This window comes from Scyliorhinus torazame, chromosome 11 (genome assembly GCF_047496885.1).
Source record: "Scyliorhinus torazame isolate Kashiwa2021f chromosome 11, sScyTor2.1, whole genome shotgun sequence".
Classification (NCBI taxonomy): domain Eukaryota; kingdom Metazoa; phylum Chordata; class Chondrichthyes; order Carcharhiniformes; family Scyliorhinidae; genus Scyliorhinus; species Scyliorhinus torazame.
Window position 1 is genome coordinate 73950092 of NC_092717.1, and position 16783 is coordinate 73966874.

Genomic DNA, 16783 nt, shown 5'->3' on the forward strand with positions numbered 1-16783 from the left:
GTTAGATTTGTTAAACTTCAAGTACCTAGGTTTGGAGATTTAAAATAAGACTTGCAATCACATAGTGCTTTTCACAGGAAATAGAAGCAGGAGTAAACCATTTGGCCCAGTGAGCCTGCTCTGCCATTCAGTACAATAATGGCTGATCTTGGGCTTCAACTCTACTTCTCTGCCCACTCCCCATATCCCTTGAATCTGTCTATTCCAGCCTTAAATGTGTTCCATGAAGGAGCACCACATCACAGCCAGTGAAGTATTTTTGAAGTGTAGTCACTTGTAATGTAGGGTATACGGCTGCCAATCTGTGCACCGCAAACTCCCACAAACAGTAATGTGGGAGTCGATCTGTTTTTGTGATGTTGATTGAGGGATAAATATTGGCCAGGGCACTGGGCTGAACTCCCTTGCTCCTCTTCAAAATAGTGCATGGTAACTCTTACATCCACATTGCACTGAAATATTAGCCTCTACTTTTGTACTCAAACCTTGGAGCGGGGCTTGAACCCAGAGCCTCATGACTCGGAGATGAGCGTGCCACCCGCTGAGCTGCAACTGGCTATACATTATAAAATAAAACCCAAGTGTGTGATATTTGTAGTGCTTTGAATTTGGATTTTTTTTATATTGTCAATTGTCTCCTGTCCTGAAAATAATGACCTTAAAATTAATTTGCCTAGCGCCATTTCTTGCTTTGTAGATTTACCTTAATTCCTTGGGAGCAGGTGGCACCACAGGCCACTGCCCACATAGAAGGTGCAGCATTCATCTTTGATATGTCTGCGCACAAATAACACAAGGAAGGAAGCTTCAGTATCCTGCCATAACATGCAAATGGTGAGATGCAAGGATAGCAAAATTGAATAATACTGGTCCTGGAAATAGACGCATGATTAGACCGGGGGGTGGGGGGGGGGCTGGCGAGGGTGGTGTTTGTGGGGGTTGATGCACTTATCATTAAGCGGGGTCTCACTTCCTCGCCTGCAGTCGAACTCCACCTCGGCGACCTCCCTTTCCTCTAGGCTGTCAACCACGTCCAGGGCCCTCTGCTCAGCCACAATGAGGTGCTGCAGGTCCTCAACCACTTTGCTCCCGCTCCCAGTGGGTGCAGCTTTTTGTGGCACTGCTGGCTGGTCCAGACGACGCTGCCCACTGAGCTGACTGCCTCTGCCACCTGCGCCCATGCAGGGGTTCGAGGTCCTTCCTATCGGGGTTCAGGGTTATCCTCCACAGCATCCAGGAGGGTCTCCAGCTCTGCATCCACAAACCTTGGGGATGCTCTCCTCACTGCCATCTTGTTGGCCAGAATGGTGTGTGTGGGGAGTGAAGTGTGTATATGCAGCTGCAGCTTGTCAACCTCCTGAGTGTCAATCGCTAAACCGCAGATCATGCACCGTTTCTCATTCGAATCGATTGTGTTCCACGTGGCACCGATGATAGCCCCTTAACAGTAGCGGAATCAGTCCAGGTGTGGCGCCAGTTTTGCTGTCATGAAAGTCCACGAATTCTGCGATGGCGCCAACACTTAGTCTCAGAAATGGAGAATCCCGCCCCATATTTCCACATGGCTACCTGCACCTGCAACTCACCAACCTCATTTACCACATTCACATAGTAACTCCAATTTAGACATGATTACTCTGACCCCGCAGTGAATACCTTCTATTTCCTGATTTAGTGCTGTCTCCTCCCAATTTTTTGTCTACCTTGCATTTCCTCTCAGTGTTAGCTCCTGGTCCCCATACCCCTGCCTAATCAATTCAATCCCTCCCAAAGAACATTGTTACAATCCCAGTTGATGTTATAACTGGACAGGAAGATCCCAGAATGGAATCCTGGCTCAAAAGACCGTAACCTGACTTCCGGTGACGGCGGGCGGGAGGCGGCCGCACAATGGAGGGCTCCCGTTTGGGAACGGCATTTTCGGGACTTTAAGCCCGGTCCCAGGGTCCACGGAGGCGGCAGAAGCAGGGAGAAGGCACGGAGGAGGCACAGTGAAGACACAGGAGGAAATAAAAAACAAAGAAAAATGTCGAGGGTGAGCAAAAAAACTGCCGGAAAAAAAACAGCTGAAGGTCCGTCGGGGAGTGGAAAGGCCACCGCGGGGTCACCGAAGAAAATGGAGGCTGGAGCACCAGGGAAGGCCGCACTGCTTACGGCTGAAGAAATAACTAAGGTGATGGCTGCGGAATTTGAAAAGCAGTTGGCGCAGATTGCGAAATGCATGGAGACGGTGAGGAAGGAGATGAGGGAGGTTTTGAGTGTGCTGGTGGAGGAGGTGGTTTCCCCGGTGAGGACGGAGGTGTCGAGCGCAGTGGCGGAGGTGCGAGAGCAAGGGGAGGCGCTGAAGGAAGTGGAGGAGACGTTATTGCAGCATAGTGATCAACTTGCCTCGACGGGGAAAGAGATGCGGAAGGTGATGGATACTAACAAGGATCTGCGAGGAAAAATGTAAGACCTGGAAAACCGATCCAGGTGACAGAATTTGAGGATTGTGGGGCTGCCCGAAGGAGTTGAAGGACCGAAGCCAACTGAGTATTTTGCCGCGATGCTGGCAAAACTATTGGGGGAGGGGGAGGATCCCTCCCGATATGAACTGGATCGGGCTCATCGGTCATGGAGGCCTGTACCAAAGGCGAGTGAGCCGCCAAGGGCAGTGACTCTGTGCTTCCGTAGATACAGGGTGAAGGAGAAGGTCCTGAGCTGGGCCAAGCAGAAGCGGGTGGTGCAGTGGGCTGGAGCTGGTATACGTGTATACCAGGACTTTACGGTGGAGCTGGCAAGGAGGCGGGCTGCCTTCAACCGGGTGAAGAGGGCACTGTACATTAGCAAGGTGCGGTGCGGCATTGTATATCCAGCGAAGCTGAGGGTGATTTACAAGCTCAGGGACTTTTATTTTAGAACGGCGGAAGCAGCGGAGGAGTTTGCTAAAGCAGAAGGACTGTGGCAGAACTGACAAATTGAGGAATGGCCATGTGCCGATGTAACCTCATGACTGTATTTTCTTCTTTTTTTGTATCACTGCGCGCGGGTGTAGAGACTAAAAGAGCCAATGTGGTATATATTTGGACAAGGGAAGGGACGGGACTTTCACTCGAAATGAGGGTTCTTTGGGGTGTAGGTGGATATGCGGGGTTTGTGTGCTAAAAGGGCATCTTTGGGCTTTCCTAGGGCCGGGCAAGTTGGAAAGGGGCCCTGGCGGGGGCCTAAACCGGCCAGTGAATTGGGAGTGAGGTGGGGGGAGGGGCTGCGGCCATCTGAGCCTGGTCGAACAGGGTCCGAGTGGTCTAGCCGGGGTGGAAAATTGGGGTGAAGGAACCGAGGTTGGGAGGAGGAGTTTGACGGGAGGAGCTGGAGACCTGGGAGGGGCGGGGGGGACTGTGTAAGATTAAGGGTGACTACGGGTAATCCCTGATTCCTTTTTGTCATTTGTTTATGTAAACATGCGGTTTGGGGGTTGGTGGGTAGATGGGATCGTTGTTATTATGGGGACTGACACATCTTGCTGATTATTGTTTATTGTTGATGGATGTAAATGTGGGAGAAAATGTGAAAAAGGAGGAGAATAAAAAAATGTATTTTTTTTTTTTAAAAAAAGACCGTAACCTTTACTTTTTTTTATAAAAACTGAAGGAACAGAGTCACAGGATCGCTAATTAGTTTTAACAACAGGAAAAAAACACTGCATAAACATGAAAATATTGGATTATAACACAACTCCTTTAGCTGAACAATTACTCACAGGTTTTAGGATTAATACGGATTACAAAGTGCATCTTGATCTACAATGGTTTCATTATCACGGTCTCTTATGTAAAGAAGACGGCATACACAAACATTCAATTGGGGCTCAGAGTGGAGAGAGAGGGCGCGATTCTCCACTCCCACGACGAAGTGGCCACGCCGTCGTGAACGCCGTCGAGGTTCACGACGGCGCGGAACAGCCCCGGTCCTGACAATGGGCCAGTATCGGGGCCGCGTCATCTACCCGCGCCAGGCCTTGTCGCCCGCGTAAAAGCGGCGCCGCATAGATGACGCGGCCGGCGCCGCATAACGGACGTCATCCGCGCATGCGCGGGTTGGCCGGCGACAACATGCGCATGCGTGGTTGCCGTCCTGTCCAAATCCGCCCCGCAAGAAGATGGGGGATGGATCTTGCGGGGCCGCGGAAGGAAGGAGGTCCTCCTTCAGAGAGGTGGGCACCGATCGCGGGCCACCCCACGTTGCAGGTGAAGCCCGGTGCAGGATCCCCCCTCGCCCCCCCACAGGCCTCCCCCCCAGCGTTCACGCACCGCCCACGACTGCAGCGACCAGGTGTGGACGGCGCCAGCGGGGAACCCGCCGTTTTGGCCTGGCCGCTAGGCCCACCCGGGCCTCAGAATCGCGGGGATGCCGGAGAATCGCCATTTTGGGTGTCTCCGGCGATTCTCTGGCCTGCAGCCCGCGAAACTCGACCGGGCCGTTCCCGCCGCTTGGGAGACTCGCGGGAGGGCGTCGGACCGGCGTCCCCGGAAATGTTGTCAGGGCCTGAATCGGTCGGGACCGGAGCAGTTCCGCGCCGTCGTGAACCTCGACGGCATTCACGACGGCGCGGCCACTTCGGCGTGTGAGTGGAGAATCGCGCCCTCTCTCTCCACTCTGAGCCCCAGTTGAATGTTTGTGTATGTCGTCTCAGAATCTCCCCAGCTGCTTGTCACGTGAGCGTTTCCAAATTCCACTCCAAAAAATGCTTTTAAATCTCAATGCTTTCCCTTGGTGGTTTGCATACCGAAATCCAGACATGTTTTACAAATGACGCTTTTAAACAAAGCTTCTGCTCCACCTTTAACAGCAAATCCAATCCAGTATGTCAAACCACCCTTTTGGATTTCTTTGCCTTGACTGATGTGCAAAGTGATCACAATTCCTTCAACTCTCAATTCCTAGACTCTTGAAAAGTCTGCTTTCCCAATTGACTCTTTAACTCAGAACAATTTGTTTACTCTTCATTAAATTCTTCAGAACAATACCTTGGTCTCTGTTCTCTTAACTTCAGGTGTTTTGCATGTTCTTTCTTCCCCAATTCCTTGGTCAGCTAGGCTTGTACTTTAGGAAGCCTACCTCTTTTCAGGCCTGTCCAGTCCAGTCTTTCTTCTGGCAGGGTTGAGAGATGTTCACACCCCCAAGCCCTGAATCCAACTATTGTCACAAGTAGGCTTCAAATGAAGTTCCTGTGAAAAGCCCCTCGTCGCCACATTGAGGCGCCTGTTCGGGGAGGCTGGTACGGGAATTGAACCATGCTGCTGGCCTGCTTTGGTCTGCTTTCAAAGCCAGCGATTTAGCCCTGTTCATGTATCCGAGAGAGAATTTGATTCCTTGTAATTCTTCTTTGTCGTTCATGTCTCTGGAGTGGAAGAAATGTGTGGTGGTGCGTGCCTGGGCCTGGTTGTTGAATCTTTGCTCAATTTGTTCGAGTGAGAGTCTGTATGCTGTATTCTTAGATTTGAGGGTAGGCTGGGTGGGGGAGATGGGCGCCTTCCACCAAGTAGTCTCATATGGAGGCTTCCTTTGTCCCCTCCTCATTGTAGTCTTGTCTTCCATGGTGAGGCAGTGTTTTTGTCTCTGTTGAGGCAGCGCTGTTTTTTCCTTAGTATCGTCTTGGTAATGGCGCACAATGCTGCCCTGTGTCCAACGTCCCTTGGTTAATCTGGGTATTTCTCCCTTTTGAGGGTTTCTTCTCCTCATCTGGGTTTCTTCTCCTCATTTGGGTAGGCAGCGTGCTGTTGCATGTCCTGATTTGGTCTATTGTGCTTGGGGTGGGGGGGACCAGCCTCCTCCCAAGACTCCCAAATTGGTGGTGTCTTGACGATTCTTCTTATCCTTAGTGATGGGGTCTCCTTGGTTGAGGATGATGTGGCTTTTCTAGTGTTAGTGGGACCTTGGATGCGGTTCGTGAGGAGTGAGGCTGGTTGGGTGGTGAGTCTTGGCATGATCATGGGCACCCTGAAGGTACTGACTCCTATGTGCAACGGTGTGCCGGACTAGGTCAGGTACAGTAGCTGATATCCTGGTGCCCTTTAATGCTTGGGTCATTCCTTCTCGAAAGTACTTAGTAGGAACATCCTGAGATGCTGAGTCTTGACACATTCTGTGTATCCTTGGTTTAATGATTCCTAAATGCACAAGGTTGTGGGGCTGGGCCAGGTTGTGCACTGTAGTTGGTACCCTGTTGCCCCCCCCCCCCCACACCTTATGTTCACGACGTTACTTCTCCGCTGGAATGTTATGAGAGGCTGAGTGAGGTTTGAACAAGCAACTTTTTCTGCTGTTTATCTTGAGGGTCGTGCTTCAGAGGTTCATGGGCTCATGGATATGACCTAGTCCTTTTTATCCTGACTCCCTGTACTCCCAGTAGTCTTACCTGTTTATCCTGTCTCGGTTAGTTAGTTTGGTAGGTGCTGGCTGTAATCCAAACCTGTTGAGTGAATATTTGCTGGTCCTTTCTGTATAAATATGTGGAATGATGCCTGAGGCTGGGGTTTTGTTGAGCCTTGTGATGTATGTAAAATATCATTTCAGAACTGGTGTTCTTGTGTATTTTTTTTATTGTGGGGGTTAAGGAATCCATGATTGGCTCCTTCAAAGGTATAGAAAGATCTGGGCCCAGATTCTCCGATTGTGAGGCTACGTGACAAGGATTCGTAGTGTTTTACATGGAAAAAATCACACCGATGCTGCGACTGGTGAGGGGCTAGCGTAAAACTCCCGGCCTCCACGAAATAAACAGTCGCAGAATGGCCGGGTCCGTGGCCGCGCATTCGCACGGCAGCGACCTGCAGCAGTCATGCCGTAAAACATGGCGCCGGCCATGCACGGACCCAACCTGCCAGATACTGGCTGCCTGGACACCCCCCATCAGTTCCCTCAGCCCTTGCGTAAGCGCCCTCCAGCCAGCAGCACGGCTCCCATCCGACTGTGACGGTGCTGGACACAGTTTGCAGCCGCCACGCCGGGTTCCCGCATGGCTGGGACCAGAAGTGAACCGCCATCGTGAACTCGGCCCATCGGGGGCGGAACATCAGGGAGGGCCTTCAGGTGACGCTCTGAGGCCAGCCCAACGGCACGTGGCGCAACGATGCTGTTTCGCAGGGCGGAGAATGCGAAACCTGCGTCAAAGCTTTGACAAAGGGTCTTCTGGACTCAAAACATTAGCTCTTTTCTCTCCTTGCAGGTGCTGCCAGACCTGCTGAGATTTTCCAGCATTTTCTCTTTGGTTCCAGAGCTTACGTTCTGGAGAGGTAGAATCATCTCACCGATGGGTGGCAGATATGTGAGAAATTGGAGGAAGTCCAGGATAGAGCCTAGAGTTGTAGGGACAGGTCAACAGCGACTAGGGAAAGAGGGAGAGACAGGGAAGAGCAGACAAAAACACACAACACTAAGAGGTACAAAAGGGGAAGGGGGAGGAAATGAGGAAACTTAGGGGAACCACAGGAAGAAGCATGGAGGAGGGAGAGGGTGCAGGAACGCCCCCTCCTCCGAACCCACAAATCCTGCAACAAAAACCACAGAAGGAAGGGGGAGTGGAAGGCAGCATGGTAGCACAGTGATTAGCACTATGGTTTCACAGTGAGAGAGTCCCAGGTTCCATTCCCGGTTTGGTTCTCCCCGTGTTTGCGTGAGTTTCCTCCGGGTGCTCCGGTTTCCTCACTCAAGTCCCAAAAGACATGCTGTGAGGTAATTTGGACATTCTGAATTCTCCCTCTGTACCCGAACAGACGCCGGAATGTGGTGATTAGGGGCTTTTCACAGTAACTTCATTGCATTAAGCCTACTTGTGACAATAAAGATTATTAAAAGGGGAAGCGGGGGGAGGGGGAAGGAAGAAGAAAAATCAAGAAAGCATGTATGTACATAAGAACTATATAGACTGTAAATATCAGACGCAAAGTTTCACTATGTAAAATTGAAAATGCCAATACAAACACTTTCTTTTTTTTTTTAAAAAGGATTGTGGGAGCAGGAAGGAAATTATTACAGATAATTTCCTGGCTTCCAACTGGTTAGATAAGAACACACCCAAGCAAAATTATTCCCCAACTCAGCTGGAAAACCGAACCAAACATGAAGGAACAGTGTGTTTTTAAGACTAACAGTCCAAGAAGAAAATAGTTGTTGTTACACCTCAATCTTGAGTCAGCCCGCATTACGGACAAAACACTCAAATTGTCGTACAACAATCTCCTTTAATGTATCTTACCAAGTTAACCCAAAAGTATCAAAACCCTACTATTAAGGGTATTAAAAGCTCTGTTAAAAGTATCAAAATTCTGTTCTGCAAAAGTATCAAATCTCGTGGTTTGGACCTAAATACCAACCGTTAAGAGGCAAGATGATCAGACTCCCCTGGATCCCGATGTCCCTTCTGGGTCCCGGACCCAGGGCACAGCTTCTTATGATGGTTATTCCTTCAGGTTATCATTTCAGAAGTCTCCTTTTATACAGATCTTGCTCGTGCTTCCAGTCACGTACTCACAGGACAACACTAATTAATCACTGCCTTTTCTGGTCACAAATGCTCAAGAGTCGTGACTTACTCTGGTCGTAATTTGATCAGGAACATGGCACACAATGGCCTGTGTTTGATTACTTATTTATTCAAGGCATATCAACAGCACAGTCCAATCCACTCCTGTGCTCTTTCCCAGGATGCAAATCCTGTTCTTCACTGAAGCTCTTTTATCCATCAGGCTTTCCTGGTATCTTCACTTTACTAATGCCTATAGGCTACATTGTGTTGCAAGTAGTAAAGAAAAAAAGGGGTATATGCGTGAAAGATTAGCCTGTCTTTCCTCACTCCAAATGTTGATGGGCTTATTATTTTTTCTGCTCCTTTCCTTTCTGTTATCAAACTGAATATGTATTGTGTATATTATTTTTTAATTGTAATATATATATTGTTTACAGCCTATCTACATTTTTGAGTTCAGGTAAATGTGTGATTTATCTTTTACTTTTCAGTCTTCCAGAGCTTCCCGATGGGCTGATCCTGATCACTTTGCTCAGCGGCAGACCTGCATGAACACGTTTGCAACTTGGTTTGGATCCATGCCATTGATCCACTCCCAGATGAGACTTGACCCAGTTCTCTTCAAAGACCAAGTCTCCATACTGAGAAAGAAGTATCGGGATATTGAGCGACTCTAACAAACACACAGTCATTGGACAGCATTGTGATTAAAGCCAGCCTATAGAATGTCCATCCTGAGCTCAGTAAATAACACTTTGTGCAAGGTGACTCTTGGCTATGGTGCATCCGACAGACTTTCCTGAATCGAGAATTTCTGTTATCGGCTTATTGACTGACTGACAGATTTATATGGCCATTAGAATTTTTTTAAATCATTTTCTCAATCCTGAGTGACCGATCTGAGACTTTGTCGGGAGGAACATAAATCAGAAGACCATGAATTTGAAAGTGTGAAGATCAATTAACAATTATTTCATCAGCACTGTGAAGAACAAAGTAAAACACTATTCAGTTAATCACAATCGAGTGTCTTAAATTTTGGCCTGAACTTAATTTAAGGCTAATTTATACCACTTAAGCTGGGCTTGCATTAGGAAAGTGAACAATGTTTGCAGTGGGTAGCCATCAGGCTTGTAATGGAACGGGGATTAGGACTGTCATGACTGAGCGTGTGTTGGGTTTCACCAATAATGTCTGCCATGTTTACTGTTAGCATGCAAAAGAAGTTTTTTAAAAAACACACAACCATGCTCACTACAGGATAACCCTTATTATGTACGTAGGAACTCCATCCTCATCAGTTGTGGGAGGAGAGGGTGGGGAAATCTGACAAGCAAATAGAAATTGCTAAGTTGAAATATGTGCACATACTTGCATGTTAATATGCTTTCAGATGACTTCCTGTATGGCTTTCACAGGGTCACTGGGCTGACCTTTGAAATTGAAACATTGGCTGTGTATTTTAAAGTGAATGGCACATATGGTGCTCATACAAGGGGTAGCTCCTTGTTTCTAAAAGTTCTATTTTTTAAATGGCAGGGCTATGTTAGCCTTTGCTCACAGGTACTTGAATGTCTGAAGACTTGAAGGAGTGCTGAGTGTGGCCTTTTAATCACTTTATTTTGGTTAATAATGGTTCAGCCTAGTTTTTATATCTGTAATTCATTTATTTTAATAGAAATCCCAGTTCATCTCGTGTGCTGAATCTCCAATCAACTTTTAGACATTTCATAATTAAGGATGTGAAAAATGGGCCTTGTTATAATGTACATAATCTTGTATATTTATTATTCTGACAGAATTATGTATAGTGTATGGTTACAAACTGACAAAGCAATGTGGGAATAATTAGATGGTTAACTGTAAAGCAAAACAAAAATTATTTTGTATAAGATGTACATTTCTGAGGTTTTCTAACATTTCCAATGTTTTACATAGTGTCTCATTGCTTTATATAAAAAATAAATTCCCTACTGGTTGGAATAACACAACTACACACAGTTAGTGGGATTAAACCTACAAAGGAGTGGAGAGAATACAAAGCCATATATTGTGATTTACTGCATTAGCTTTCAAACGGTTATAGTTCCATCAAAAGTAGCCTTTGTATAGATAGTATCACCAAAGACTCTTCCATCTGATACACAGATATCTTCATTAATTTAATTGTATTCTTAGAAACATTTGCAAGTAAAATATGTCTGCTATTGAACATGAACATCGTAAAATGGATTTTTGTTTTTTCACTACATTTTCTGCTGCTTTTCTGTTTTCAATTTTTTCTGTAGCTTGGGAGCTTTTGCACACTTCCTGTTGTCTACCATTCTTTGTGTACCTTTACAAATGTATACTGATGTAATTGTATGTCACAATTATTGCTAGCTAGTTCTGGTAAGGGAGAGGTTTACGTGCTGGACTGCTGTCACCCAGAGCCATTACAGTTGCAGTTTTCTTTCCCCCACTCAATTTCTTTGCCATTTGGCGATATTTTTCTTACATTTGGAATGTCCGTTTTTCTTTGGACTAATTGCATAAAATTTGCAAACAAGGCAGAGAGGAAGTAGGGTTGCAAATAAACTGGTAAAATTGAAGAAAAAGAGAACAGCTTTAAACATCAAGTCCCTAGGTTATTTTATTGCCTGTTGATGACTTTTCTACATTCTTAAAATTCTTGATTTTGCATTTTCTGCAAGTTCAGTGGTGGTTGTCTGTGGTATAAAAATATGAATCTTCAATTAAGTAATCAGTGCAGTTGAAGAAATTCTGGCAAGTAAATGTGATTATTTTTTTTTAAGCACTGAAAGGTAATGTAAATTATATATTTTTTAAAGTAGACAAATTTGTTTAAACTCTAAACCAACCTTTTAGAATTTTACATGTTTAGGTTTAAAGAGTCGACAGTCAGCAGATTATCTGCTGAAGTGGGTTGAGGTTGCTATCATCAAGTTTGGAATAACTCTAGTTATGAAAAAAAAACTAATTGCAACATATTTAAATCTAAAGATACTGTTAAAATATGATCGGAGAAATGGCTTCCTACCTTTCATTGTTGAGCAAAGCTGAATTTTTAAAATTTTATTAGTGTTCATATAATCATGATTCCCAACAGTGCAGAAGGAAACCATTCGGCCCACCAACCCTCAAAGAGCACCCTACCTAGACCCACACCCCCTCCCTATCCCCTTGACCCTAACTAATCTTTGGACACTAAAGGGCAATTTAGAATGGCCAATCCACCTAACCTGCACATCTTTGGTGAGGAAACCAGAACTCCCAGAGGAAACACACACAAGCACATGTTGTGGGAAGCAGCTTAGACTTGATTTGTTTTTAAAATAAATAATAATATGAATTATTTTGCTGAGTGAATTACAGTCAAAGATTTATGTTTGAATGTAGCCCTTTTCAGAACAGGTACAGAAAACTGGAACTGTATCTCTCTGGAGCCACTCCAGACACTAAAGCTCTTCAAGACTTCCATAGCACATACAGGAAAAATAAATTCCATGTAAACCTTCAATCCAGTCCCGCCATGTTTTCAAGTCTTACTCAGAGGCAGAAATGATTATATTAGGGTGATTCAGATAATTCTTCCCCAAGATAGACCTTTTGCTTCAGGAGCACTGGAATAATTGTTAGGTGATTACTGACATTCCTGGGGAATTTTTCTTTTCAGTCCCAAGGTTACATATTCTACTGCTGCATATTTCTTTATGGTTATTAATTTTGCCTATTTATAATGTTCGTCCACAAAGTATTCCATTAACCCTCATACCACACCACACCCTACATTTCTGCCTCTGTAATTAGTAGTATTACATTGGTTCACTTTTATAGCTATAAATGATTTAAAAAGACTAGAAAATAAATGGAAATTTTGTAAGATTTGTTTTTGTTAAAAATAAATGATATTTGATAATACTCTTTGATATCTCAATTTTCTTAGTGACTAACCCTTCAATAATTATTTTTGTTGTGTCTTGCATGTTTCATGTGGTTTTCCAGTAAATGTAAGCACATCCTCCCCTTGTGCATTTTGCTCTTCATGAGTTGTGTTTTATATGTGATTCTGGGAAGACTAATCAAATGCTTTGTTCATTTAGTCTTCTCAGATTGCAGAAATGACTGAGGGCCTCTTTTCTGATGCAATGGCTCCATGTTGTGACTTTTGTACCCCTTAGTTTCTTGTGGAAAATTCTAAATGTGCCACCCTTTTCAGTTTGCCATCTTCTGTATTGCTAAAGACATTACACTTTTTGGGTTGTTTGTCAGACATTCTAATAAACTATTGCAGGCTTTTTTTTTACATTATTTTTATGGGATGTGGGCATTGCTGGCTAGGCCAGCATGCTTTTGCCCATCCGCATGGGATTAGGCGTAGCTCATGGGATATGGGGTAATGTATTGAGATGGATAGAAAACTGTTTGGCAGACAGGAACAAAGAGTAGGAATAAACAGGTCTTTTTCCAAATTGAAGGCAGTGACTGGTGGGGAGAAGCGCTCGGACTCCAGCTATTCACAATATATATTGATGATTTAGATGAGGGAACAAGATCTCCACTATCTCCAAATTTGCAGATGGTGCAAAGCTGGGTGGGAGGGTGAGCTGTGAGGAGGATGCAAAGTTCTTTGTGTGATTTGGGCAATTTTGAGTGATTGGGCAAATAAATGTCAGGTGCAGTTTGGATGAATGTGAGGTTATCCACTTTGGTAACAAAACTGAGAAGGCAGAATATTATCTCAATGGATATAAATTGAAAGAGGGGAATGTGCAACAAGACCTGGGTGTCCCCGTACACCAGTCCAGTAAGCATGCAATGCAGCAGGCGGTAAAGGAGACAAATGGTATCTTGGTCTTCACAGGAACAGGGATGTCTTGCTGCAATTATGCAGGGCCTTGATGAGGCCACAGCTGGAATATTGTGTGCCATTTTGGTCTCCTTATCTGAGGAAGGATGGTCTTGCTATAGAGGGAGAGCAGAGACGTTTTACTAGACTAATTCCTGGAATGGCGGGACTGACTTATGAGGAGAGATCGAGTCAGTTCTGACTTCAGAAGAATGAGGGGAGATCTCGTAGAAATCTATAAAATACTGACGGGCTTAATGCAGAATGGATGTTCCCGGTTCATAGCACCCCTATGGTGCAGAAGGAGGCCATTCGGCCATTGAGTCTGCCCCGACCCTTCAAATGAGCAGACTACACATTTTCACTCACCCAATGGCCCCTCCCTGCCCCCGTAACCCCATAACCTAACCTGCACATCCCTGGACACTAAGGGGCAATTTAGCATGGCCAGTCTTTGGACTGTGATGAAACCGGAGCACCTGGAGGTAACCCATACAGACACTGGGAGAATGTACAAACACCACACAGGCAGTGACCCAATTGAACCTGGGTCCCTGACGCTGTAAGGAAGCAGTGCTAACCACTGTGCCGATGGTGGGGGAGTCCAAAACCAGGGGACACAGTCTGAGGATAAGGGATAGACCATTTAGGGCTGAGATGAGAAATTTCTTCACCCAGAGAGTGGTCAGCCTGTGGAATTCACTGCCACAGAAAGCAGTTGAGGCCAAAACACTGGGGGCAGGTGTCTCCAATTGCCGATGGCCGAAACGCGATGGGGCGGAGAATAGGTTCCGACTGCAAAATCACGGCGGGCACCAATTTGACGGCAAATCGTGATTCTCCGTCACCTCAAGCGGTGTCGATGTGTACCGGAGTGCTGGTACAGTAAACACCATTTGCAAATCATTAGTGGGCCCAACCTGGTATTCTCCGTGATTCTCCTCCTCCTTAATTTGTTCAAATAGAATCATATGATAGTACAGTGCGAAAAAGAGATTTTTGGTCCATCAAGGCCCAACTACCTCAAGTCTCTGGAACGTTTCTAATTGATTGACCATGGATGAAGTCCACCCTTGGTGGATTCTCCCGTCACTTCGATGGAGGAGTATTCCACAAAGAAAAAAGACCGATTTACAGTCTAGGTTGATGTTGTCTCCTGTGATGTTAGGCCATGTCCCGATTTGCATGGCCGATTGCAAATACTGCATATGAAGTCAGTATTAGAGGAATGGAAGGAAGCATTGGCTTTGTGCTGCTCCTGCTTGTCCCGAAGACATTTAACATGTCAAAATTGCTTGATGACAGAGACTTCTCCACTTGGGTCTGTACAAGGTTATTTTTTTCTATGGATTGGAATGCAGCTTGCAAGCTCTGAAATGGCTTCAGGTTGCCTTTATATCTAAGTTTGTATATCCTATGGTGCAGGTTCCTGTGCTTTTCTGTCTATAGAGTACAGCCTTTAGTATGAATGAATCCTCCATGCGGAACTATTTGACTCAGCGAAGCTGAGCTCTGATGAGCGATGTTCTCAATGCCAGATATGCAGCACTTTGCAAGAACCTCTGTGTTGGGGATTTTGTCCTGACACCTGCTGTTGCAAATAGATCTCTCAGCGAAGATTCAATGTTTTTGAGTGTTTTTGTAGACCACTGGTAGACCTTTATCTTTTGTTCTGAGACAAACTCCATTCCCTTTCCAAAGTCTTGAGTGAATTTGCCAAATACTGAGCTTGCTTGTATCAGATACTGGTTGATTTCATCCAGTGTGGTGTTATTGGAGGGGATATTCTAAGGGAGCAAAACTTGTGTACCAAACAGAGATGTGTGTTGTTGATGGTGACTGTGGAATCTTTGAGTACGTGGGCAGAGGACATTAATGCCAGATGTTGTTTTTTCCATTCTTATTGTCATGCCAAATCACTGAGGCTAGAGTAAAGCGATCAGCAAGCAGCTGATTAGCCTCTGGAATATGCTATGAGAGCGTAGTTGCCTGCAAAGAAGAGTTCACTCAGTAGTTGTTCATACAGACAAATGAATTAGGATCAGGAGTGGACCACTCTACCCTTTGAGTGCTCCACCATTCAATAAGATCATTGCTGATCTGATTGTAATCTCAACTCCGCAATAATTCCTACCGTCTACCCTTTCATCCCCTTGCATATCAAGAATTCATGTACCTCTACTTTTAAAATATTCAAGGAATCTGCGTACACTGTCTTTTGAGGAAGAGATCCAAAGACGCTCAATACCCAGAGAAAAAGATTCCTCTGTCCTAAATGCGGCAACCCCTTATTTGTAAATCATGATCCCACAAGAAAAAACATCCTCTCCGTATCGAACTTGTCAAGACCCCTCAGGATCTCGTGTTTCAATCAAGTTACCTCTTACTCTTTTGAATTCCAGTAGGATACGAGACTAGTCTGTCCAACCTTTCCTCATAAGACAACCTGCCCAATCCAGATATTATTTTAGTCAACCTCTGAACTGCTTCAAACGCTTCCTTAAATGAGACCAATACCGTACACACTACTCCTGGTGTATCTCACCAATGCCCTTTGTAACTGAAGCATAACCTCCCTCCTTTGTATTCAATTCCCATGGCAAATTATAATATTCTATTAGCTTTTCTAAATACTTGCTGTACGTGCATACTAACCTTTTTTAATTTATGCACTAGGCCACCCAGATCACTCTACATCTGAGTTCTGCAAGCTCAATTTCAATAACATGCATTTTTATTTTTCCTGCTAAAATGGACAGTTTCCCACTTTCCCACATTATACTCCAATTGTCAGATCTTTGACAAGCAAACCACTCATTACACCTTACAACCAGAAAGAGACACTTTTATGACTGCCCTCTGTTTCCTGTAAGCTAGCCAATCTTATCCATGCTAATATGTTACCCAGTATACACATGAGCTTTTATTTTGCACAATCTCTGATGCAGCCTTTTCCCAAAGGTAGAGGAGTCTAGAACTAGAGGGCATAGGTTTAAGGTGAGAGGGTGGAGATACAAAAGAGACTAGAGGGGAATTTTTTTCATAGAGGGTGGTGAGCATCTGGAACGAGCTGCCAGAGGCAGTGGTAGAGGCGGGTTCAATTTTTTCCTTTAAAAAACAGACAGTTACATGGGCAGAGTGGGTATAGAGAGGAATGGACCAAATGTGGGCAACTGGGACTAGCTTAGTGATAGAAACTAGGTGGCATGGACAAGTTGGGCAGAAGGGCCTGTTTCCATGCTGCAAACATTCTATGACTGAGCACCTTATCAATTGCCTTCTGGAAATCAAAATACAGCACATGCACTGGTTCCCTTTTCACAGTTTATTTTCTCAAAGAATTCAAAGATGTCCTTTGCACAAAACTATTTTCACTCTACCTGATTACCCTGAATTTTTCCAAGTGCCCTGCTATAATGTCTTAAATT

The 16783-nt window shown here is 45.2% G+C and overlaps 1 protein-coding gene across 1 annotated transcript in view; it reads left to right on the top strand.

Annotated features, from left to right (window-relative positions):
- LOC140385344 (exostosin-1-like) overlaps window positions 1–12427 on the top strand; it is a 299358-nt gene extending 286931 nt beyond the window's left edge. Inside the window, exon 11 of the mRNA XM_072467409.1 lies at window positions 8998–12427. Coding sequence (XP_072323510.1) covers window positions 8998–9183 — 186 coding nt within the window. The 3' untranslated portion in view covers window positions 9184–12427. The remainder of the gene's footprint in view (window positions 1–8997) is intronic.
- Window positions 12428–16783: the final 4356 nt, after the last annotated feature.